This window comes from Gorilla gorilla, chromosome 19 (assembly GCF_029281585.2).
Source record: "Gorilla gorilla gorilla isolate KB3781 chromosome 19, NHGRI_mGorGor1-v2.1_pri, whole genome shotgun sequence".
In the NCBI taxonomy this organism is placed as follows: Eukaryota; Metazoa; Chordata; class Mammalia; order Primates; family Hominidae; genus Gorilla; species Gorilla gorilla.
This window is the reverse complement of record NC_073243.2, coordinates 72,779,804-72,805,751: the sequence shown is the minus strand read 5'-3', so window position 1 is coordinate 72,805,751 and position 25,948 is coordinate 72,779,804. Positions and strand designations below refer to the sequence as shown.

The 25,948-nt window shown below is 35.1% G+C and overlaps 1 protein-coding gene across 2 annotated transcripts in view; it reads right to left on the bottom strand.

Annotated features, from left to right (window-relative positions):
* Positions 1 to 4,999: 4,999 nt before the first annotated feature.
* Positions 5,000 to 25,948, bottom strand: part of FYB1 (FYN binding protein 1) — a 113,671-nt gene continuing 92,722 nt past the window's right edge. The window contains exons 12-19 of one of the 2 annotated variants that reach the window (XM_004058931.5): positions 25,736 to 25,873; positions 24,026 to 24,051; positions 22,116 to 22,182; positions 19,296 to 19,395; positions 18,677 to 18,839; positions 10,133 to 10,166; positions 8,008 to 8,039; positions 5,000 to 7,240 (exon numbers count right to left, since the gene is read on the bottom strand). In XM_004058931.5, coding sequence (XP_004058979.5) covers positions 7,218 to 7,240; positions 8,008 to 8,039; positions 10,133 to 10,166; positions 18,677 to 18,839; positions 19,296 to 19,395; positions 22,116 to 22,182; positions 24,026 to 24,051; positions 25,736 to 25,873 — 583 coding nt within the window. In that variant the 3' untranslated portion in view covers positions 5,000 to 7,217. The remainder of the gene's footprint in view (positions 7,241 to 8,007; positions 8,040 to 10,132; positions 10,167 to 18,676; positions 18,840 to 19,295; positions 19,396 to 22,115; positions 22,183 to 24,025; positions 24,052 to 25,735; positions 25,874 to 25,948) is intronic. The other variant, XM_055366903.2, reaches the window with a different exon arrangement.

Sequence of the window (25,948 nt, the reverse complement as noted above, 5' to 3'; positions counted from 1 at the left end):
AAGATGTGGTTTACATTACTAAATAATGAACTTAATATAAAGTTTTTGAAAAATATGACAATATTTCAAAGATCTATTTCCAAGAACCGAGATGAGAGGGCTTACATTGGTGGTCATTGCAGATATTTCTTCACTCTCCTTTGTTGATAACAACCTGGCCTCAGACAGCCTACATTATTATGAGAATATTATTCTCAGTTGAGCACATCCCAAACCACAGTTTGACTTTAGACTTCTGTTTAGTTTCAGGTGAGGGTATTTGCAACATTTCAGATGCTGAAGAATGTTGTGCAGCCACATTACTTTTTATGATCATATTCTTATTAGATCACTCAATGGCCTTTGGTGCTACTAAAAGCGATGGAATCTGGCTATTATAGACACTAAATACATCTTGTCCATCACTCATCTGTACATAAAGTTTCCACAATATTGGCAGGGTTGGATAGCTAGAGTGGCCTGTCCTTCATCTGATTTATTTCTTATCATAAATGGCAGAGGTTGCAGACTAACTGCGTGGGCCAAATCTGGCCTACGGAGATATTTTTTTTGCTCTGAATAGTGCATTTAAAAAATTGAATTTACGATAAAAACAAGTGGAATTTTTATATATAAACTTCGATTTCAGCTTCTCTTGAAAAGGAGGAGAATCAATACTGGGTTCACAACTCATCAGAGCTGAGTCATACATACATCAGCAGGACCTACGTGGGAAACAAATAGCAAACTCAAATTGGGAAATTTGAGGAAGGTTTCATTCAGTGATTGTTTACAAATGTGTGAACAGTATGTCAGGAAGCCACAAAGTAAAACGCAGTACCCTAGGGCTGGTAAACACAGGAAATGGTTGCAATCCTGAAGGGGCAAGTCCAGGGAGAAGCACTGGAACCTAGAGAGCCAGCACAATGTGGAAAAGCCTGTCCAACAGAGCTGTGGCCTTTGAGTGAAGGACACCGCCAGCTTGTAAGGATTTCCCTGAGAGGATGCTGAAAAAATAAATATCCAAACTTCACTCCCAGTCCCTCTCATTGAGTGCTATTGCTCCCCCATGGGCCCAGTGAAACTGGCAGCTAGAAGTCAAGGGAACCTCTTGAGTCCAGTCCATAAAGGTTGGTCTCAAGAGGCACAGAACAGGATGGAGAAGGTTGGAGAGGGGGAATCCAGAGGGCCAAACAGAAGATACCCAGCATAATTAGCAACTCATTCCCATGGACAGAGCTTATATTCTACAGTTTGCCACAGGCCCCTACCTTCTCTACTGTCTCCATACCAAATTACCATTTATCATCATGCCAATACGATGTTTCTCACAGGACAAAACTAATTTTCTACCAATATCTGTATCAAAAGTGAGCAAGGAATGATAAAAGACCAAATTATTCAAGAAGACTGAGGGAAAACAATACATCAGAGAAATATTAATATGTGTTTAATATGTAAGCAGAATATACCTTGATCTTCTTTTAAAATATTTTTGGTTGGTTCTGGTGGCTCATGCCTATAATCCCAGCACTTTGGGAGGCCAAGGTGGGTGGATCACTTGAGCCCAGAAGTTCAAGACCAGCCTGTGCAACATAGTGAGACACCCATCTCTACAAAAATAAAAAATTAGCCAGGACTGGTGGCACATGCCTGTAATCCCAACTACTGGGGATGCTGAGGTGGAGGATTGCTTGAGCCTGGGAGGTCAAGGGTGCAGTGCGCTATGATGGCACCACTGTACTCCGGCCTGGCCAACAGAGTGAGACTGTGTCTCAAAAAAATTTTTTTTATATACCCTGTTTCACTCATGAAGTCAAGTTTGCTTTCCCTGAATTTTTTTATTTTTTGAGGCAGAGTCTTGCTCTGTCGCCCAGGCTGGAGAGCAGTGGTGCGATCTCGGCTCACTGCAACCTCCGCCTCCTGGGTTCAAGCAATTCTCCTGCCTCAGCCTCCCAAGTAACTGGAACTACAGGCACATGCCACGACACCCGGCTAATTTTTTGTATTTTTAGTAGAGACGGGGTTTCACCGTGTTAGCCAGGATGGTCTCAATCTCCTGCCCTCGTGATCTGCCCGCCTTGGCCTCCCAAAGTGCTGGGATTACAGGCGTGAGCCACTGTGCCCGGCCTCCCTGAATTTTTTATTGGGAAATTATCTTTCCACCACTAAGTGTAGTCTTGTTTGGGAGGATAATTCTAGGTGACTTTTTGCTACTATGGGAGCTGAAGGGTTAGAACCCTCCCTTCCCCCACCACATGGTCAGGCACATGACTCAAGCACAGTCAATGGAGTTCTCTCTGCAGGGACTTTGACTCATGAGTAAGTTACTTAAGGGCAATAGTAAATTTCTCTTGCTTGCTGCCAATCATGAATAATAACTGAATCATTATCTAAACTGAGGAGGGAGACCATTAATAGGTTGATATTTAAATATACTTTCCAACATTTTGGAAACTTTTCTAACTCAGTAGGCTGTGGAGAGAGTTATAGAGGAATTGCTGGTTGCAGATGAACCCCCAAAGATGAGAAGTACCTGTTGAGCATTTATTCATTTCTCAAATTTGCAAATAAAGATGAAGATTGTGCTTATGCTCCAGACTACTTTAGGAGAATGTACATATAGCCTACTGTTTTCCTGGAGAGAACAGAATGGAAACTGTTCATGATTGTGCAATGTCATCTTGTACAGGTCATGACCTTCCCAGGATGGCCCACAGATAACCACGAGCAAGGCAAAGTCACAAAGGCTGGCTGTGTTGGCCTGAAGGACAATAAGTATTTGGCCGCATTTACTCCAGAGGCCCCAGTCTGGTCGGCTGAATTTTTGTCAGGCTTGCATCATGTTCAATCTCTTTCTCTGACCAATCTTGCCTCCTCCCCTTCCTTTCACAGATATTGATCCTTAATAGACATCTCTTCCCTCAAACTCTATCCCATCTGTTTCCAGAAAGCCTGATGAGCGACATCATTGCAATCAGCTTGGTCTTGATTGCTTCAGTGAATCTTTCTCAGGTGGCCAATGACTTACATGTTGGTAAATCAAATAGAGATTTCTTGGTCGTCAATTTATTTAACCTCTTATGGCATCTGAAATAGTAATTAAGAAAAAATTACAGTGGCAGCCCACAGGATTAACACAGTCCTTGCAGACACATCATTCATTGATTCTTTAATTATTAAATATATAATGAAGGGCTTCAAATATGCCATAAAGTAAGAAATATAAAAACAAATAAAACAAAATCATTTGTTTTCTAGGAGCTCTGTTTAATGATATTTCATCAGATAGAGAGTAAAAGAGGAGAAAGAGAGCAGCCTCCATGTTTTGAGCTTGGATGACTGGATGATTCAGATGTCACTGAGGTAAAATCTATAGGAGGGATAATTAGTTTTATGGGGAAAGAGAAAAGGTTCCTTTCTGAGTTCCATGAGTTACAGGTACCTGTGGGATATCATGTAGAGATGACTTTAGAGTAATCGTAGCAGAGATCGAGTTGCAGTAAGTTGACGATTGAATATACCCTGAGCATATGGCAAAGGATGAACAGGGATGGGAGATTCTCAAACGTGGCTGAGCATTAAACTCATATTTAGAGTTAAGGAAAAATGAACTCCAAAGTTTCTTCCCTAGAGATATTTATTTGTTGATCTGCAGAGAAAAAAAAAATGTGTATTTTTACAAACTCTTCAGATGTCCTGTGTTCAGTTTGGATTCTCTGGAAAGCAGACACCAAGATGGAGTGAAAATGGGAGGGGAGGAATACATGTGTGGGTGGGGAAGAATACATGTGTGAGAGAAAATGGGAAGGGAGCTGGAGAAGGCTGGAGGAGCTGACAGACTGCTATGCAAGTCTATACCAATAAAGGCAGGAGGGAGGATGGTTGGAAGTGTCTCAGAGCACTCTGCAGGTTTAGCAAGCTTGTCAGGGAGTCCTCAAACTGAAGTTGGCCATGTGAGGAGTTCTGTGTCTTTCAGGAATAGGCCTGCCTCAGTATCCCTGCAACACTCAGTCGTTAGCTAGAGCAGCCTGATCTTGGCACAAATATTGCGATGGATTTCAGAATGCAGCAGCTGGGGCTTTTGGACAATTAAATGCCCCATAGTTGGAGGTCTTTGAGGCACATTCTCCTGGCTGCCACATATACCCTGCCATTTTAAGACAATGAAATGAGGGAAAAAAAAAATCCAAACGGGCTGTAGCTGGACAGGTTTTTGGGCCCAAGGCAAAGTTTCACGTTGCTTTTTAGATGGGAAAGATTTCAGTGTTTGTAAGCCTAGAGAAAGGAATCTGTACAGTGGGAGAACTTAAAGATAAAGAAGAGGGATAGCCAGAGGAAAGCAGAAAAGGAGAAGGAGAATGAGAAAGAATGAACTGTAAAGGACAAACACTCCAGAAAAGGCAGGAAGAAGTGGGATCCAAAGGTTATGGCTTTGAATTTAAGGCATGACATCTTATTCTCTGGGACAGTGTCTGGATATGGGTTAAGGTCAAAGGTTGTAGGGAATTGAAAGGAATTGCGTTTAGTTATCTTAATTTCTGACACAAAATAGGAGTCAAAGTATTAGGAGCCTTGGTAGAAGGTTTGGTCTTGAAGAGGAGATATCCCGTCTTCTGAGGCTGAAGCTAAAGAGTCATAGTTGGATGCAGAGAAAGACTCTTTTGTAGATGTAGGATCAAGTTAAGGGAGAGGAAGCCTGATGGCCTCAATATTAAAAAAAAGTCTTTATTTCTTTTTGTTTGAGGCAGGGTAAATTTTTTTTGAGACAGTGGCACAATCATGGCTTACTGCAGCCTCGACCTCTCAGGCTCCAGTGATCCTCCCACCACAGCCTCATAAGTAGCTGGAACTACAGGCATGTGCCCCCACACCCAGATAATTATTTGTATTTATTGTAGAGACAGGGTTTTACCGTGTTGCCCAAGATGGTCTGGAACCCCTGGGCTCATGAAATGTGCCCTCCTTGGCCTCACAAAGTGCTAGGATTACAGATGTGAGGCACCGCATCTGGCTAGCCTCAATTTTTTTAACGAAGTAGGAGGCAAGGTTATCCATTGAAGGTATTATTTATTTGCAGCTCATCTCCAGTGACAAAATTCCATACAGAAGACTATAACAGAAATCATATTTAATATATTAAAATTAATACTTCAAATATATCTTTCACATTAAGATGATTATCTATTGTGTAAATCTTTCCTAGGTGTGTGTGTCTGTTTCTTGATGTGTAAACCAAAACTCTGAAATATTCTCTTGATCTAACTTTGACTTTTAAAAACTGACATTGTATTGAATTTACATAATTCTCAATCAGAAAAAAAATTACTGTCAGACTGCAATGCGAGTCTGCCCCAATGAAGGCAGGAGGAGGGATGGCTGGAAGTGTCTCAGGGCACTCTGAAAGTTTAGCAAGCTTATCAAGGAGTCCTCAAACTAAAGCTGGCCAAAAACTTCAGCATAAAAACTATCCTGTCTGTGTATTATATATATTTACTACCAAATTTAATAAACAAAAACCACTTTTGATCCAGGTAATTTTATCTAGTGTGAAAAGAAATTCATCACATGGTCATATACTGGCTAATGCTCTCTAAATTAGACATTAAAATATTTCATAATTGGAGGGAATCTTTGGAGATTAGTGGCATCTAATCTTGGGGCCTCAGACACCCAAAATCTATATATTGACCAGTGGAAGTTGATGATTTGTTATCAAATTTCAAAGCACCTAATGGAAACCCCACTTCATCTCTGTGAAGATTTTCAGTTCCTTTACAGTTATTTGAAATTATTTCAATTCTGTGGAGCCACTTCAGAAACTCCAATGGGCCTTTGCAATATTAAAATGTGGAGAATGCATTAATCATTATTTAATCAATGAGTTTAAAAAATAGACAAAAGCTTCTGAAACATGGGACTGAAGTAGGGGGAGCATTATAAAAGCCTAAGGTAATTGGTAGTGAAGAGTTGGGAAAACTTACTTAGTCTAATATTGTCATTTACAGATGAGGAAACTGAGAAGATAAATAATTTATTCAATATCACTCGATGGTTCATTAGGAGAAGAGCCAGCATTATGATGTGCTCATTTTGTACTCTAGGAGTTGTTAAAAAGCACTTAATATCTTCTTTTCTTGGGTGTTAGCATTTTTCATTTTTTAAATCATGCTATTTAGTGTTCTTAACATTTGAAACCCAAATGGTTCACATTTTGTTTTTGGATTGCTTTGGGAATGAGTATGTACTGTTAGAGAAGAGCCCAATCCAAACACTAGAATTGTAATAATTTCTACTCCCTCTGCTGGCCAACTTTCCAGTAAAATGGATTTTAAAAAAAGAGAAAAAAAATCTAGCGGTAATTGAAACAAAAACAAAAACTTTAAAAAGTGTCTTCATTATAAAGAGGTGCCATGCATAAAAGCCTAGGTAGTTTCAAGGTCCATTCTTCCATTCCTCATGATTTTAGGGTTATCCTCATTCAGATCTACTCTAGTTATAATAGTACTTTAAACAGAGCACAGAATTAAACCATTAGCATGTGAATCTGCAAAAAGAGAACTTGTTTTAGACTCTTCTACAGTTTAGACTTCAATGTGCATACTAAATGCATAACATTTGTATCAAATAATTAACATTTATATACAATTAACAAATAAGGACAAATTTTATACAAAACTTCTACTACTTCTATAATTTTTGAAAACATTTAACCCACCAGCAAGAGGTAAGACAGCACTGCCTTTTTAAAAGACAGGTCACTTGAATAGAGAATATAAGATATAACCATAAGTAGAAGTATAAACAATAATTTTTCTTCTTGTGGAATGTTTTAAAATTTCCTTTCTTATATTATTACTCTCCCTTAGGTTTTTTTAGACAGGTCATTTCTTCTTGAATGATTTTCCTTTTTCTTTTCTTTTTATTTTTTGAAGGAGGATTATTTACTGATGGTCTAAAAGAAGTACTTTCAAATTCTTCATAATTGTAGCCAAAGCGGAAATGGAATATTTAATAATTCTTACATCTCACTGATATAGTCTTCTGAGATAACAATTAAGCAGAGAGATCATTTTCTATGTTCAAACTTTAAACACTTTGTAAAGATAATTGGGATTTCATAACAAATGATAAGTGGTTTTGTGCATTAATTTTCTTGATACCCAATAACATGCCAATTAAAATCCAGACTTCACACTGGCACCTAATGAACACAGCAGAATGACCAAAGTTGAGTGCTAGTCATTGTCATAGATGCAACCTGAAAGGAAAAAATACAAATTTAAATATAGTTATTAAAAACATATTCTCTAAGTATTCCAAGTTTGGAAATGTGGGTGATTCATACTCTCCTGGTTAAGGATTAAAAAAAATAGAACTGGCTCACTTTATAAAAAATGAGTAAAACGGAAGATCATATATTTAACTTTTATTATTTAGTATGTAATTCAACAAAATTTCTGGACAGATTTATTCTCTATTAAAATGAGACTCAAGATTATTTTATGTGGCACTTAATCATATACTTTTTGGTAGTCACTCTGAACGAGGTTGAAGATATTAAAGAGCAAGACTCGTAAGTTTCAAAGACTAAAGGAAATCGTGATCAACACTATGCATCATTTCAGTTAGATTAATTTTTTAGATTACAGTTTGGAACTATATGATGCTTAGAGAATATTGGTATTACTGGTTATGAAATAAGTACCTATTTATTTGCCAAAAATGTTTATTTGCTTGGATAAAAGAAATTCTTATTATGAGTCACAGTACAATAAAAAATTTCCCAAATATTTTTATACTTCTGTTTTCAAAGAAATAAATGAGGTTTTTCCTTAATTTTCCATCTTGTGGGAAATGCGGTATTTTCCCCCCATTATGCCAGGGCATTTACCTTTTCTAACATTTTCAACTGATTCAAATTCTGATCAGATTGGAAGTCTCTAATCCAACAAGCTATTTTTAGCATTTATAAAAACAGTAAATTCACCATGACTGTTCTCTGGGGTGGTACTACGTAAGACTTACCATCAGCAATATCATCATAGATCTCTCCATCACTGTAAATGTAAAAAAAAAATTTTATTTTAAAGAAACTATGTTCTTGGCATTAGAGCAATATATAGAAGAATAGAGTAACAGTATAATTTTATATGACACAATTAAGACTTTTAAGCATAGTATGCATTTATAAGTAGAAATAAATTTGATATTCATTATCTCTTCTTTCATTGACTTAATCTAGTCCTCTGTTTCATTTTACATACAGAATAATTAAAACATGCTTCAAGAGCATAGACTATGCCTTACTCATCTTTATAAGACATGTTTGTTAACAATGTACTAAACATCATGGTACAATACTCCCATTGCGGACGTTAATTCAAAGCTGCAATGGACTTTTATGTCTGTTAATATCAGATTCACACTTTCACTTGAATTTCGAATGGTTAATTAAATACAATAATAATTGGCATAGGAAATGGTTGCATCATTTTCACATGTTTCTAATTATAACTCATACATATAATAAAATATATAAATATTAGTTACAGAATAAGTAGCCAAGATATGATTATTATGGTGATTCTTATGTAATTTTAAAACTATTACTTATGATTATAGGCAGCATCCATAATAGCAATTTTGGTACTTTTACACATTTTAGGTTTTGCCTGGACCTGAATCTTTGTGATATTTTTCTATCCGACAAACATACTGAATCCCTTCTATGTACCAGGAGACATAAATTTGAGTAAGAGACAAGCTTTGCTTTTAAGTACCTTATAATCAAACAGGAGATTATATAAGAAATAAAAATAGAGAGCATTATAAACATGAACATTGCCTTGAAATGTAAGATATACTTCTAAAATTCAGAAATGTAAGGTGGCTTTGTCACTTAGACCAGACCTACTCTTTGCTGTACAATCTCTGTGCTTTATCATGGAAGCAGCAGCAGGCCCTTCAAACTGCTGCCAACTATGGCAGATGCTGTGAGTTCCCTATGTCTTCTGTTTGGATCTTTTCTCTGAGATGGAGGGAGGGTTTGGCTAACGGAAATCTCATCCAAATGCAAGGAGGACAGATTTTTCTGTCATTTATACAATAAACATTTATTAAGTATTCGCTTCAATAGGTGGTGAACCAACAATTACTTACAGAGTATGCTTTCTAAATTCTCTCAATCAGCCTGTAATAATCACTGATGGAGATGTTGTCCTATTATTTGCCACACATTCTGTCCTTAAAATTTGTATCTTTCATAGAGCAAAACCTATTGAAAGTCTCTTGCCTCCCACTGTGATTAATGTGCTCAGGAGAACAAAGGTATTATGATTATTTTTCTTTGGCCTTTACTAGTTTGCCAGCAAAGTTCTTCACACTGATTTGTGTTTTTCTGATTGGTGTCAGGTTGTTGATGGGTACACAGTTTGTGACTCCTCCTGGATCTTTTCATTGTGCTAAATTCTGTAAATCTTTGCATTGGCATGTGACCTAACCTGATAATGGAGTTCGTTTCTTGCACTGGGTTACTTGGGACAGAATCTTATGTTTCGGGGGACTCCAAAGGCACACTAGTACCACACTGTGACAGACTGTGACAATGTCTTATTCATAAGAATAGAAGAATCATTGATGACTGTCTTTTTTTCTGGCATGCTTCCAAAAAAGGCAACATAGTACTCTACTATGCCTAGTGTGAGTGAAGCAAAGCCCTTAATTAAGGGCTAAATTATGAACTGTTAACAGGTGATATTAGCACCTACTGTGAAGTCACTAATTGGTCCCAAATTAATTCCATTCAATCAATTGCATTAGCAAGTAAAATGCAAAATATTGATGAAAAGGTTACTGGCTTTGACATGTCTTCAGTGTTTGCTGAGAGCCTAATGAATATACAAAACTATTAACTATGAGCTGTACAATTTTAAATGAGAAGGGCTCCTCGCCTATTTAAAAGAGTAGCACTTCATGGAAACCTAAACTTTATTACGGATACTAACATGTTAACATTAGTATAGCATATTGTTTTTAAATTTATTTATGATAGTTGAGTAGGTTACATTATTTAAGTAATATTAGAAATATTTTAAAAAGAAAGGCACAAAATTCTTTTCACGAGCATAGTAGTAGAAGAAAATGGGCTTACTTGTCCGCTAGGTTACTCCGAAGGACATAACCATCTATGAAGGAAAAAGGAAATAAATTGTATCAATAATACAGGTTGAAAAATCTTTAGTACTTTTTTCAGGAAATCAAAACACAAGAGAGTAATCATAGTATATTGAATAATTCTATCTATCTCTGGCAATGACCCATTTTTCTTACTTGTGTCTACTTTTGTGTCCTTCCTTTCTTCTCCTTTTCTCCCTAACTTTTCTCTTTCTCCAGTATGTCTCTTTTTTCTCCAATTTCAATCTTTCGTCCTTTCCCCTTTAAATAAAAAAGCAACTTTTTCATTAAGCTACTGTAGGCTGTAGCACAGAGTTCAGTGTGTTACCCCCATGATCCAGTTTTAGGAAGAATTTAGTAAGCATAGATTATAAAAGTCGTTTATTGGTAAGTATTTTAAATACCGCGAGATCTAAGACTTACTTTCTAAAATTTTATTATATTGAGCAGAGAGAGAACTGTATTCAACTCCCCTTTCAGATCCCAGCCAGCTATTGACTACTAGGGGGACTATGCATTGTAAATAGTCTCAAACAGGTCTCTTTTACTCTGTATGGAAGAAATTCCTCTACTGTTTTGCTATTGGACAGTATCAACATTTGCATTTCATCACTCATGGAGCAAAAGCATTATTGGAAGAACACATACTATGGATTCTATGATGCCTGGTTAAGTAGAAAATAAGCCATATTTTATGCAAGAAAGCTAAGTTTTGTTGTTGTTGTTGTGTGAGGGGCACCTTATATTTGCCCATCATTGTGCAAATGTTTCTCAGGAAAAATATGAACTATTTTTCTTAAGAAAATGCCTGCTGATATCTAATTAATATTACTAATCTTTGGAATTGTTAGTTTTGTGTTAGTGCCTAAAATCTGTTGTATGCTTGAGATTAGTACCATTTATTGCTTCCTCAATACAATCTCTAAATAATTTCTCTCAGTGAGTCAATCTATTGGTTTTGGTCCACTTTAGATCTAATTTTAGTTCTGAATCAAAGCAAATGTGTTACAAATTATAAGGAGAAAGCTCATAAGCAAAAATTAGTAATACAAATGATAAACTTACTTAAATGTATTGATGTCATATTGCCAATGATTAAACATGAAAATATTTTTTGAAAGTTGGAATCATAAAACTGAATTTATACATTAAAATTTAAGAAAATGAACTTTCCCTTGAAGTGTTATAGGGTTAAAAAAACTCCACTAAAATATTTTATCAAGAAGCTCACTACTTTTTAATAAAAACAATTTATAAGTATCATATTTGGGAAAGAAAGAATCAAAGTTATCCTTGAATTCTCATAGTAGGAAAATAATGAGACATGTGCCAAGAGAATAAAAGCACAATAACATATTACTCAGAGTATAAAAAATTAGAAGTAGGAAAAGTAATGAAACACTAGGAAAGTAGGAAAGTAATGAAACATATGTCAAGATAATAAAAGCACAATAACATATTACTCAGAGTATAAAAAATCAGAACACGTTGCACCTTCCTTTATATTTCAATTAATGCAAAAGTAGCAAAAAGTATTAATGTAAGAACACCTACAATTAATATCTATAGTCCGTGGGTAGGCTTTGATATCACAGTTCATTTCATGTTAACAGACTTTCTTTTTAAATAAGGTATACATAATAATTTAATGTAATTTTTAAAAAGGGATAAGCTCATGTCCAACAAATTCAATTCTACATGTGTCTCTCAAAAGAGAAAAATCTGTGCAAATAACAAGCTTTTAGAACAAATTGTGGATTTTGTATCAGGGTTCTCATAACTGAAATAACTCTTTATCTGTACCTACATAGGGCTACACTAAAATTTGAACAGTTTTCTGCAGATAGTAATAGTCATTGACTTCTTTTTATCAGTTAAAATTGGGGGTTCTGCTTTCATTTTGGATTTTTTCCTAAAACAAATTGGAAAATAACACAATAGCAAATGTTTCCATAATATACTCATGTTGATGTTAATAATTTAAAAATAATGATGTATATGAACTGAAGCTTTCAACACTGAAGTCAATCTCATATGATTTGGTAGGGATTCATACAGTCTCTGAGCTAAAATTGGAAGATAAATTAGAAAAATATATAAGAATTATAAACTGTTGTTAGAGACTGAAGTTATTCTGGCATCAAATATAAAGTTCAAAATGAAGAGAATGTAATCACCATTTTTAGAAATTAAAGATCTTTATTTGCTTACGCTTTTAGGTAATCTATTTTTTAAAACTCATTTATGCTAAAATGTTGCAGGTTTGGATAAAACACTAAATGAAAAGAGAGCTAAAACAGTGCTTTACATGACCAAAGTTAATCATTCATGATAGACAGCTTAATACTTACTCCAACTTTACAAATTACTTATAAAAAACACATTCTCTTAGATTCTCAACCTGTATTTCCATTCCCTCCTGTATCTGTGTGTTCAAGAGTTCTAAGGAACAGCCTTCTCCTGTGTTGAACACTTTGTTGCTGTTGTTGTCTGTTTGTGTGAAATACATAAACATCAATAATTGGGATTATTATTTAAGAAAAATGTATTAGGGAGATGGAGTGTGAGATGGCACTGTGCTGCAAAAATGATGTGATAACACGGGGCTTGTTAGCTATAAAATCACAATTATATAGCATTTTTACAGGGTAAATGACTTTTAATACAGCACAGATTTTGCTGTCTAGTACCTTTAAAAATCTCAGCTAAAACTTCACTCTATTAAAAGCATGATTCATGACAGTGTCAAACCAAGCGACTTACCATAAATTTTTATAGAATCTCTCCATTATAGGTCCTAGAAATATATATATTTTTTGCGGTAGGAAAATCTCTTTGTTCATGTTACACGTGTACATTTATTATAGGGAATGTTAGTGAAAAATATAAACACATGAAATAACAACAACAACAACAACAAAAATCTCATCATGGTCTGTATCATGTAGAAGGGCAGCTATGTTTAGCGCTGTAATATTGTGAGTGCGGTCACACCAGGGATTCTCACATACAATATGAAATTATTATTTGGAAACCTCACATTTATATAGCAGAACATAATGGCTTGAAACAAATGTTTTGAAATATGTGGTGGGGTAGAGCTAGTTAGGAAAATAACACCCACCCCACATATGTGCCAGTTAATTTCTTCCCCAAACGTTTGCTTGCTACAGTGCAGATGTGTCTCAGGATGAATGACTCACCTTTTAGAAGGGTATTGTGAATACAGATTAACCAAGGAAATAGAAAATAATCTTTGGAAAAGTGGAAATTATCTTCACTCTAATATTTTCAAATTTTTTACTTAATAAAAATGACAACATACTATTTCATCATTATTTCATTTGTTGTGGGTAAATCCAGAAATAAAGTTAAATGTACTCAATTTGGCCTCATGCAGTTTAAAAACAAGAAAATCATATTGCGTAGATTTACCTAGGCAAGTGGAACAATGTCCAATTTCAGTGGAAAATGCTCGTAATATAATAAAAGAAAAAACAGAGCGTTGTGTATAATACTGAATATAAATTATTATCCTAGTTTTATAAAAAGGTTCACTCTTCCCCTCTTCTCTGTTTATATTGTTATTTCTGGGGCTTCATATTTGGACGACATTTTAACTCTCTAAATTTTAAAAATTTTCTTTCAGTGTGCATGTGTTGTTTTAAAATTGAAAAAAAAAATATGTAAGTTAAAAAAAAATGATCAATTGGATTTGGGAAGATCGAAAGCACTTTTAAAATCCCTTGGTCTTTGATGCCTAAAGAAAATGGAGAGCATTTTGGCCACAAATAACTCAGACAAAAAGTATCTTATTCTACATCTTTTGTAGAAAATTTTTTTCAGTGACAGGAGGTGGGAAAACTCACAGCTTATGAGACATAGAGTTGTGGAATACGTATAAATACTAGCAAGAAACTCTAAACATTTGGAAATGTGCCAGAAATTTATATTTAAGAGTTCAACGCCTACACAGTAGGAGCTTCTACAAGTCAATGGGTGAGACTTGATCGAATGTGATAATGCCTGTAAAAGTGGCTGATGTCCCACTGCGTAATGGTAAGGGATTGTTGTTCTTACTTTAGCCTTTAGTTGCTATCATTATGAATTTAGGTTGAAGTAAGCTATGCGTTTCTTTCTTTGATGGATTAAAGAAGAATGGAGGGTAAGGATAACATTAGTTTCACCATGGTGCTGGGTTACAAATGCAAAGGCATTTGTAATCAAAGATGCAGAAATAAGGAACCAAAAGATTCAGAGGCTCTGCAATGGCATATAACAAGCTAACTACATCACTAAACCCAAGGGGAGAATGTCTGTCTTCTAACCAGTTAAACTATTCAGCAGACTTCTTTCTGTGAGTATCTGTATGTCAGACTTTCATCTGGCTATCCAACTGCAGTTTCCAAATTGTTTCATTCAATCCAGCAAGCCCCACGCAAGGTGCAAGGCATTGTGTAACGTGCTGACACTACGATGTTGAGAACATTTCATTGAAGTGACTCTGAAGCTCAGAGTCTAATAAGAATAATAGATTGGTAAAACAATAATGACAATGACAGTAGCAAAAGAAGTATCATGGTAGATTTGGGGAGACATTAATTGTGATGGTGTGGCTGGGAGTAGGTACTGGGGGTGCTTCTAATTTTAGATGACAACTGAATTGTTTTTAATAGAGAATCATGGGCATTCTAAGTTGAATAAAGTAGCGTAGTAGGATGAAACACATAATTTTTTTTTGTTTGTTTGAGATGGCGTCTCGCTCTGTCACCCAGACTGGAGTGCATTGGCGCAATCTCGGCTAACTGCAAACTCTGCCTCCTGGGTTCAAGCAATTCTCCTGCCTCAGCCTCTCTAGTAGCTGGATTACAGGCATGTGCCAACATACCTAGCTACTTTTTGTATTTTTAGTAGAGATGGTGTTTTGTCATGTTGGCCAGGCTGGTCTCAAACTCCTGACCTAAAGTGATCCGCCCACCTCCGCCTCCCAAAGTCCTGGGATTACAGGCATGAGCTACTGTGGCTGGCCAAAACACCTAATTTATTCAGGGAATGACAAGTAAATAGTTTATATTTCTGGAGTGTCAGTTGTAGATGGAAAACAGCAGTGGATGAGGGTAAGCCTGGATGATCAAAAGTTTTATGTGCTTGCCTAAATACTATATTTTTAAAAATAATATTTGGGTAACATTGTGGGGAAGTTGATTCTGAGTGTAAGGGCAAAGATAGACATATCACTAGAAAGGCTATTGCAATCATCTAGGAGAGGGAGGGTTAAAAAATCTTATAGAGGTGTGCCAAGAATGAATTAGCTATTTTTAAAAATTGAGAATGTCAAGGACCCAGTCCATGGAAGGAGTAAGCAGATTTGTACAAATTAAGAAAGGCAGGAAGTTAGGAAAAATAAAAATGACATTAAGCAGATAAGGTGATTGAATCATGAAATAATACTTAACCCGAAAGTCAGTAACATGCTCCTGGTGCCTCTCCCTTACACCCGCATCCTTACCACCTGAGTACTTGCAAATCCAGCTGACAGTACTTGCATGTAAAAATTTCTTCACTGATGGCTTTTCTCGGGCTTCTGGAACTCTGTCAGCTTGCTGAATATCCTGAATTACTCCCTACCTTCCCAGGAATAGACTTCAGCTCCTGAAGGACAGGAGTTGGTGTATAAATACCCCAATTTGTTTCCCACTGGATGGGATAACACTGACACTTGGAGGTCTCCAGCATGATCAAGCTCCAATAATCCAAGTGGTAACTTTTTTGATAATAAGTCTTTATTGGCTGCCTTCGCTTCTCTATCTCATTCACTTGCCACTGGCATTTTTGCAGAATCACTTTATGGGGAAGCCAAACTAAGACAAAATCCAGCCCATAGAAACTCTTTACATAAAAAGCAACATTTATATAAGTGCTACCATATAATCGTGTGGTTTCCATCCTGTCTGAGATGTACCCCAAAGCCATCTAAGAATTTAGGTAGTTAACGATGAACTTGGAAACTGTAAAGTGCATTGGTACTGCAGCAGAAAGAAAAAAGATATTTACATGAAACTCTTGATTGTAATCTATCAGAAGTTTATGAAACATTTTCACCTCTCATTCTTAGAAGATGACACATTCTAAGAGGACAGGAGGCCTGTAGTATTTGTAATAGTATGTAGAATTATTGATGTTCAAATAGAAAATGATATTAGATTATGCAGTTATTCTGAATGGCTACTTATTCTTAAGGTCAGCTTGTTCCTAGGAAGATAAGAGTCTCTTCTCTGAATTTCTCTCACTGGTGCCGTATCTATTCCTGTCCATCTATATCCATACATGTTTGTTGATGAGATCATAACATCCTTGTTACTCAGGATATGTGAAGATCTATGCTGATCCAAAGACCAGCAGCATCAATTACCTGGAAGCTTGATAAACTGTAGAATGTCATGCCATTTTTATAAATGTAAGGTGGAAAAAAATAAGCAAAAAAAAAAAAAAAAAAAAAAGAATGCCAGACCTCACATCTGCATTTTCAACAAGATCCCCATTGATGTGTATGCACTTCAAAGTTGGAGGAGTGTTGCTTTAGATAAGATTTGCTGCTAAGCATAGGAGACTTAGGTCACTATGGCAAGATTTTCTTCTACCATACCAAGGGCAAGATATGTAGAAGCTTCAGCTTGTGCCCTGGAGAGAGGTCTGTATGACAACTACTAGGACAATTCTCTGTTGTAAAAAATGTGAAATTATTTGGAAAGTAGAGGGCAGAAAATATATCATTCAGACTCATCACCTTATTGAGACTGATTCCTATTTTGGTATTTAATTATTTTTTAAGTTTAGCTTCTCTTATTTGCATGATTTTATAACATGGCTATAAATCCTACACCAAATTAAATAGCTTTCTTACTTTTTCTACCATATGTCATGAGAGATTCATCATATTACTATCATAATTTTCAATTAGAACATTCAATTGGGTGTATTCATCATAACATTTAATAATTTAAAAATCTTTGAACTTTTAAACATTTTTTGATGAACTTTTGATGCTTATAGATCTTCTAGCACTTATGGCTATTCCTTAAGGTAGATCCTCGCAAATCCTAGTCTGAATGGGGGTTTTCCTTGTCCCCTGGGTATCTTTCTACACATTATCTTCAGTGAACTTCCAATCTTAATATTACACTGCCACTGCCCTTTATCTTTTGTACCCACATTCTGTATTTTCCTTTGAAAAGCCAACCACACCTCCTCCGTGATAAACTTTACATCCATTTCCTCCACCCTTGAGTCACTGTGTTTTATTCTTGAAACTCCATTTCAATTCCTGTCCCTGAGTCACCTTCCTCCCATTAAAATTAAACTTAGAGTCCATGTTTTCCATGTAGATTGACCAAGCTGATATGGGGCAGCTGTAGTGGCTATCCAGTTTCAAATATAAGACAATGTAATTTTGAATTACTCTTCTCGGGATTTAAATAAGCTTTCCTTTGAAATTTGACAAAAATATTTCCATCTGTCAGCTTTCTTTTATTTTCTGTTTTTTTTTCTGTTTGTTTGTTTCTTGAGTCAGGGTCTCACTCTGCCACCCCAGCTGGAGTGTAGCAGTGTGATCATGGCTCACTGCAGCTTGGAACTCCTCAGCTCAAGTGATATTTTTCTGCCTTAGCCTCCCAAGTAGCTGGGACTACAAGGCGCACACCACTACATCTGGCTAAATTTTCTTTGATTTTTAGTAAAGACTAGGTCTCGCTGTGTTGCTCAGGCTGGTCTCAAACTCCTGAGCTCAAGCAATCATCCTGCCTCAGCCCCGCAAAGTGCTGGGATTACAGGCATGAGCCACCGCACCTGGCCCCCATCTGTCAGCTTTAATAGCTGATAAAGTCAAAGGAGACGGGAACTTTTTTGGATTTATTTGGAATAGTATGTTGCACTAAGTGTGTTCAAATAGGAAATGAAAACAAGTGAATTTGTAAGGTAAGAAAACTGGAAATTCTAGGTGTGAAATATCCAGAATTCTACACAATTCTGTATAATTTGATATTCTCCATAATTTTAAAACCAGGCCAGAGCAAGAGACACTGTCTACTTTAGCACAGTGGTTCTGACTTTAGTGTATACATGAACAAGCTAGGGAAAAAGTTATCATCACTGTTTTTACCTGATTTCTAGAACTCATGTTTCAGCAAGTCAAGGGTGGGTACAGGAAACTGTGATTTTAATACACACACAAGGGCTTTCTGATGCTGATGGTCTGTAGTACTGCATTTTGAGAAGCAGTAATTTGGCATTATCGTTGACACCGAGTATATAGATAGTATATGGTAAATAAAAAGACATTAAAATACATTGATTTCAGCACAGCATAATGACCAACTTCTGAACGTTTGCCACAATTTACAAAGGATAGAGCAAAAAGATAGATAAGAGTTAGTAAACACAGAGTAGTCACTAAAACTTGTTTGGTTGTTAAATTCTGGAGTGACATATATATGCACATATTATAGTATAAGCAGTGACTTACATTTCCCTTCTTCATTTCTGCAGAGAACTTTTGTGTCATCTGTGTTTTGTATAACTTCTAGAGATTCACCAGGTTTTACCTGTAGATCTCTGGTTCCCCACTTTTTAGAAGTTATGGAAGTTGTAACTTTAGTTGAATATAGGACTCTAATTTCACCATCATACTAAAAAAAAAGAACAATATTTAAATTATTGGTTTATGTGCATTATTGAAACAACTTATTTATGGATGAATTTATTAAAAAGGTATTTGCTAAAGAGATAATTCAGTGTTTTCAAAATATAATGTAGGAATATTAAAGAAAATGTTGAGGGGCAAACATCATTCATAACCTCACCAACCTAATATAATAATTATTTTTAGTACATTCTTATTAAGGTTCAAAGGACAGCTAAATTTAGGTGATTATCACAGTGTGAATACTGTGCATATTATAGCTTGCTTAATCTTTTATAAAAATAAATTTAAATCTAAAATAAATTTTGTTCAAAATAAAACAGTTATAATGGCTAACTGTAATATTGATAATTACACTTTAAAGTGTGCATTTTGGTACTTAAAAATCATTGGATTTTTCAATAGTGCTTTGTACTTTGTATAATATTTAGATATGACATACTTTAAATTTTTTCCTGAAGTCTTTTTCTTCTTTTTCCTGCTTTTTTAGCTTCTTAAGGTCCTTTTCTTCTGTCTTAGCTTTTCCAACATTAGTTCCTTGACTAGGACGGCAGAACACACATAAAACAACACTTTGTTTAGAAAATTAAAAAGAATAGTCCATAACAGAGACGATTCATAACATTATATTTTTAACTTTTTGTTTCAGTTAATTCTTTTTGTTAGAAATCCAGTAACTGTCATTGTAATAAATGATGACATTCCATAATGTAGGAGGGTTTCCTCAAGCAAATATAGATTATGAGAATTAAGATGGAAGTGAGAGATTAGATTCGTTCTTATACTGAACCATATAAAATCACTGAGTCATGGTTTAAACTTGGTTGCATGTCAGCAGTTTCATATGACTTAATCTATTCTCAAACCTCCCTAAATTATCAACCCTTTCTAGATAATTATGTAGCTTGGCCAATGTCATAAGAAAGGCTTTTTAAAAAAGAAGACTTCAAAAAACAATCAATTTTTATGGTTTATAACATTTATATGTTGTTTTGTTCACATCTACTTAAAATGCAGCTAGAGTTTTGGTTAATAAAAAAACAAGTAAAAGTTAAGATTTTAGATATTATAAGAAGGAGCTTTTTAAAAAAGATGGCTATTACTGATCTTTATCTTCATCCCTTTATCAATTGTCTGTGTGTGTGTGTGTGTGTGTGTGTGTGTGTGTGTGTGTATGAAAGAGAGACAGAGGCAGAGAGGAGGAGAGGGAGAAAGTAAGAAAGATAAGCACATCCTAAGTGTTTAGATCAGTTAATGGACTTACTTTTTTTAAAACTGCTAGGATCCAAGTATAGAAATCCACTATATTTTGTAGATACCAATTACCCTAATATAAGTGAACAAGCCTAAAACAGTGATTTTGTAGCCTGTCCACACACAGGATCACCTGGGAAGCTTTTAAAGCATACTACTGCTCTTGCCCAATTCCTGGACATTCTAATTTAAATTAATTTTAAAATTTAATTTAGTCTGAGCAAGGTCCAGGTAGTGACGGACACATTTTAAGAGCTTCCCGCATGATATTAATTTGTAACCAAGGTTGAGAACCATTCACTAGCGTTAAATTATGGATGGTAGGGAAGAGCTATAGATATCTTTAGTGAGCATTTTAAAAATTAGAATATATTAATTTTTATTTAGATGATCTAAGATAAAGTTTTGTTTGTAACCAATTTATTTTAAATGTTTAATTCTCAATTTTGGAATCTTAGATTTTAGTTCATTCATTGTGGAGAGAATTAGCACAATATCTATCTCAGGTTCTGCGTCTGCCCTCAGTACTGCCTGCCTATGGTAGTCTGCGCATTTGTGGAATTACTGCCCCAGATTAACTCTCTGGGGCAATCAGAATGTACGTGAAAGTTAGAAATGCCCTACAAGCTATATTTTAAAAAATTTATTGAAGTTTATTTAAAAATAGAATATGACATTAGAGAACACAAACCTGCTTTAAACTCTGAAAATAAGCAAAATGGGGAAGAAAATTGTCCATATCACATAAAGCTTAGTTAGCTGGGGTTTATTTTGTTTGAAGAATAAGGCCAGGATGTGACTCTTGGTTCCTAGAGAGTGATTTTATGGAATGTGATGTACAGTAATGTAAAGCAAAAAAAAAAAAAAAAAAAAAAAGCATTAACAACTGTCAAGGGTTGAAACACCACTAGTGAGAAATAGTAAAACCTGAACATATTACTGAAGATTCCATTTTTGTTTCATGGAGAATTAAAAAAAGGGCAACGGCTCTCTTTTCATCTTTCTTATTTGTTTTGCCTGTGGAACTTGATCTTCATATATGAATGATGGCATATTTTCCCTTCAGAGTCTTTGATCTTGATACTCTCTCTAGTTCAATAAAATTAGTTTAACAATTTTAGTAAAAAATAAATACTTAGCGTTTACTCATGCATTTTTACCAGTACAGCTCAGAAGACACAACCTACTGTGTTCCATTTATGTTACTTTCATCCTTTAATCAAATACAGGATCTTTTGAATCATCTTTCTTTTCTCTTGAAAAAGCTAGATAGGTGTTCTTGCTTTTATACTCAGTATGTATCAAATCATTTCATGTATTTATTGGATTATGAGAAAGCAACCTACCATGTTATTTTCTATTTAAAAAAAATTCCAAAAGGCACTCCTTTTGTATTACTTGATCTGAACTGATTTTATACAATTTTAGCCTAAAATTAATTTTTTAAGATTTGAATATAACCTACCTAAAAGTCCTTTTAAAAAAATAAATCTTTTTTTTCTTTTTTTTCATAAAGGAAACTATCTTGTAGAAGACGGAGGTGGCTTGAACAAGATGGGTGAGTGCTGAGATGTAAGCTAAGAAGTATATTCAAGAAAAAAAAGGTTTGGGGAAAACAGTATGAATAAAGAGAGGAGAAGAATCAGTGAGACTGGTTGTGACCAAGATCTTAAACATATTTCCCCAGTGAATGAATGAATAAATAAACCAGACATCAGTGAGTCACAGGCCCAAGGTTAATCAGGAAACAAGAAGCAGAACCAGGGGGATGGAAGAGAATGAGGGGAGGAAGGGGTGGAGGTGGGGGCAAAGGATTTGGCCTATCTACTCACAAACCTCGCAGGGAGGGTAGAGCTGAGATCGGAAGGAAACATAGCTTTAGAGAGGAGGCCAGAGCCAACAGGATCGCACACAGTAGACACACATCCCACTGGGTTTTTATTTCAGTTGAATTTTCTTGAGTATTCTCATTTTCATTACTTCATTGTAATGAAAGCATTTTAATTACCTCATCTCTGCTGATGAAACAGGGAAATCAGAGGTATCCACATCATCGTAAACTTCATCTCCCATGTCTAACAAAAGACAGAATATCAAAGGTTGAAACACTGTTAGTTTAGATTTTGATATGCGCATTCAATGATGTTTTTTATATAAAGATTGCTTCAAGGACAATAAAAGAAGTTTTCCTAGTGTCTCGGTAAATTTCTCCCGGAAGCATTGTCTGCTTCTGAAAGGGGAGAGGTTATTATTTGCCAGAATGCATGTGTTAAATTATCCTCAAAAAACCAGTGACCATAATGATAATCACTGTTATCTGGAAAAAAACTCATGGAACAGTGACTATGATTATCTGAAGATCTACAAGTGCAATGAATGTCAGGAGTGGCAAATTGCTGATAAACAAATCAACATTACTGGCCACTGGCAGCATGAAGTAGAGACAGAAATTGAGATTCTTATGGGATTTAGGGTGCTGTGATAATATATATCATCCTATTTAAATGTCCCTCTCCTTCCTTCCTCCTTTCCTTCGCCTCACTGATCTGTTTCCCGTTACCTTTTACCTTACAGTGATATTAGGAGTGGCACCACCTTTAAATGGAAAGATTATTTCTTTTAATTAAATACTTCTGTTACCAACAGGTATTGAGAAACAGTATTGGCAGAAAAGTTGTCATGATCTTAACTGGTTCAATGACTTTTCCAATCATTAAAGCTTTTTCTCCCTTCTAGACTTCTTACTAATAAAGTCAGGAATAATGCTTCCTCTCTGCACATATTAATTACTCTACAGTAAATGAAGCTGAAGAGATTGAGTTGAAGAAATTGCAAATATTTTAAGGAGTTATTACCATAAAAAGTTTAAATACTCTCTGGTAGTGGCAAGGAATTTATTTCCTTTATAAAATCCCCCCCTCTATGTCCTCCACCCTCGTGTGTATTCAGGTTAACTAATTTCACACGATGAAACTTGCTCAGCTGCGTGAAAAATAAATACTTTAAAAAATATCATCTAGAAGGGTCAAAGTTACTACTCCGTGCACATGCACTTAAAACATATTTAAGAACAACAAGCAATTCTAACAAAACCTTATTTTTGATTGATTACTTCTGTTTCATTTTATCCCCACTTTTTGAGGAGTTAATTTTTTTGAATACTTTAAAAATATTATAGATTAGAACACAAGCTTATTATCAGGCACTGATCAGTTTCAGTTTGTCCCTTACATATTTTCAAATTGATAACTGAAAAGAAAGTTCTAATGTCAGATAAAGTGTCTATAGAAGAATAGATTACCTCTGTGTTGGTTTGCTCTTTTAATATACTTATAAGTTAAAATAAGTAAACTTTTTGAAAGCCCCTGAATATTCTTAAGACAACATTTTATTTCATTCAAAGTAAATTTTAAAAACATCTAAAGATCTGTCTCAGCAGGGATGAAAAAATAGTAACTGATTGAAATTTTATAAAGAAACTGTTATATTTAACATTTTCCAAATACAATATAAACTATCCATTTAAATATTCAAAGAAATTAGATTTAGAAGAGGCTTACTGGCATGTAATCTGGCATGTTTTTAGATATCCTTATGCAGAGGTCTCATATATCAAGCTTGGACTGAATTGGGGCTGGGGGACATAGGGAAAATTGGTGCTCATCCCTTCCCACTTATCCCTAATCCAATAGTGGCTCCTGGAAGAACAGTTTAAAAACTATCGGTCTTTTTAATTTTTCTCATCTTGCTATTTTATCATTGAGCACCTGTGACCACCGAAGGTAAAGTTACTTGCTCAAGGTTACACAATTTATTATTTTCAGAGTCAAGACTTTAATGCAGATACTATATCCAGAGCTTTCCCACTACCACACTGCAAGAAATGAAGATACAGAACAATCAGTTTTTATTACTTACCCAATTGTTTAGGAGGAGCAGGGAAACTACAAAGAAAGTGAGAACACAATTATAATCAGACTAACATGAACACAGAAATTGATTCCGTTATATAGGAGAGTATAAAGGGGCAACAGCCTGGAGGCATATTGGGTTACTTCATCTGTTGACCATTATTTCTTTCTCATCCTCCATTTCTCCACTAAGTCCATTTCTGTTTATCAGTTTGGAACTTAGCAAGACATTTTTTGAACCCCAAATGTTTGCCAAAATGTCCAGAGTCAAGATACTCAATTGGTTTATTTTGCCCACAGCCATTGGATCAAAATTTCCAGATTTGCTATACGAGGTTTGGGCATAATATCAAGCCAGAGTAAATGAAAGGGACTCAGTATTTTGGAGTCATCGTGGCATACATATTCTGCCTCCAAACTGCTTATTTGAATTAAAGAGCAGAAATACAGACTCAAAATTAATAGAGGTCACAGGAATATGACCATGTTTCCCAGTGTGTGCATATATACCCCAAAACAGGAAAATGGTGAATAAGAGGAATATTTACTTAAACCAGAGAGTGAGAGCTTATTAATTAAAGTGATCTGAAATCAGAATTAAGTGGCATTTAGCTGCAACAAAGAAGACCCATGCTTCTATTTTCTGAAATATGACTTCTAAATACACTCCACACACACACACACACACGTACACACACAAACACACCACGGAAAGAATGGTGCACAGAACAGAAATGACTGGTTAGAATAGAATGTGAGGGATCATTAATTCAAATGATCCCAAATCAGATTTGGATAGTATGTAATTGAAGCAGAAAAAAAAAACCCCTCTCATTTTTAAGTAAGGGTTATATTTGGGTAATGCTGCTCAAGAGAAGGTTTCTTGTGTTTTCCTAGAATTTCAAGTGTACTCTTTATTGACTTGTTGCTTTGGTGTTTTAGAAGCCAATTGGGAATGCTATATGGAATTAACATCTTATAAAGACTTGAGCTAAATGTGGTGAATTCATGAGGTAAATATAAAACAGAAAGATTTTCTTGTACCAGGGAATACGATTAAGATCTTTCAAATTCATATGTATGGAATTTATACTAAAGGATTATTTTCGGAATGGAAAGAGAATAGTTATGCCTTAGATTTTATTTGGACAAACTTAAGATATTTAGAATACTTTTAGTATAGGAAAAATTATTAATATATCATTATAGTGTAACAGAGTTAAAAGTCTTTAATTATTGTACTTAGAGAAAAAATTCAAAATTATGTTCTTTATTTCAAACTATTAAAAAGAATGTATATTTTGAAGAGTATTCAATATAAAATACTATGTAGTAAAATGTGGCATTGGAATTGTGAGTTTTCAGATGTAATGCTATATTTTAAAAGGTCCTAGTAAATGGGTGTGTTAGTGTTTGTGTTTGTGTGCATGAGCGTGAGAGGGTATGTGTGCAATTGTGTGTACATGTGTGTTTTTGTGAAGAAAGTAAAATATATCTTTGAACTATATGATGATTTCTGAGTACTTGGCCTTCTTTTATGTAATGCAGGAGCTTAAAGGTGACACCATAAACGGGGCTAAGATGATTAACGGAAAATTGCATTAAGATGATTTAAGTCTATCAGAATTTGGTTATTGGTTATAGAATATTAGTAGCATTTGATTCCATACATATTAGTGTAGTTATTGTACACTGGATTTGGTTGGTTGACTCTTACGATGAACCTTCATTACTGTCTGAGTCAGAGACTTTAGGTTTCTCTCGTATACTTTTCTTTTTGTCATCTTTTCCCTTTAACATCTTCAAAATCCCCCAGGACCATGTATTACTCTTCTCTTGAACCTGTAATGTGGAGCTTTGGAGCATGCAGGCATTGATCAGAATGTAATAATCAGCGGCAAGTAAAGACATTGTGTGGACATTCAGATTC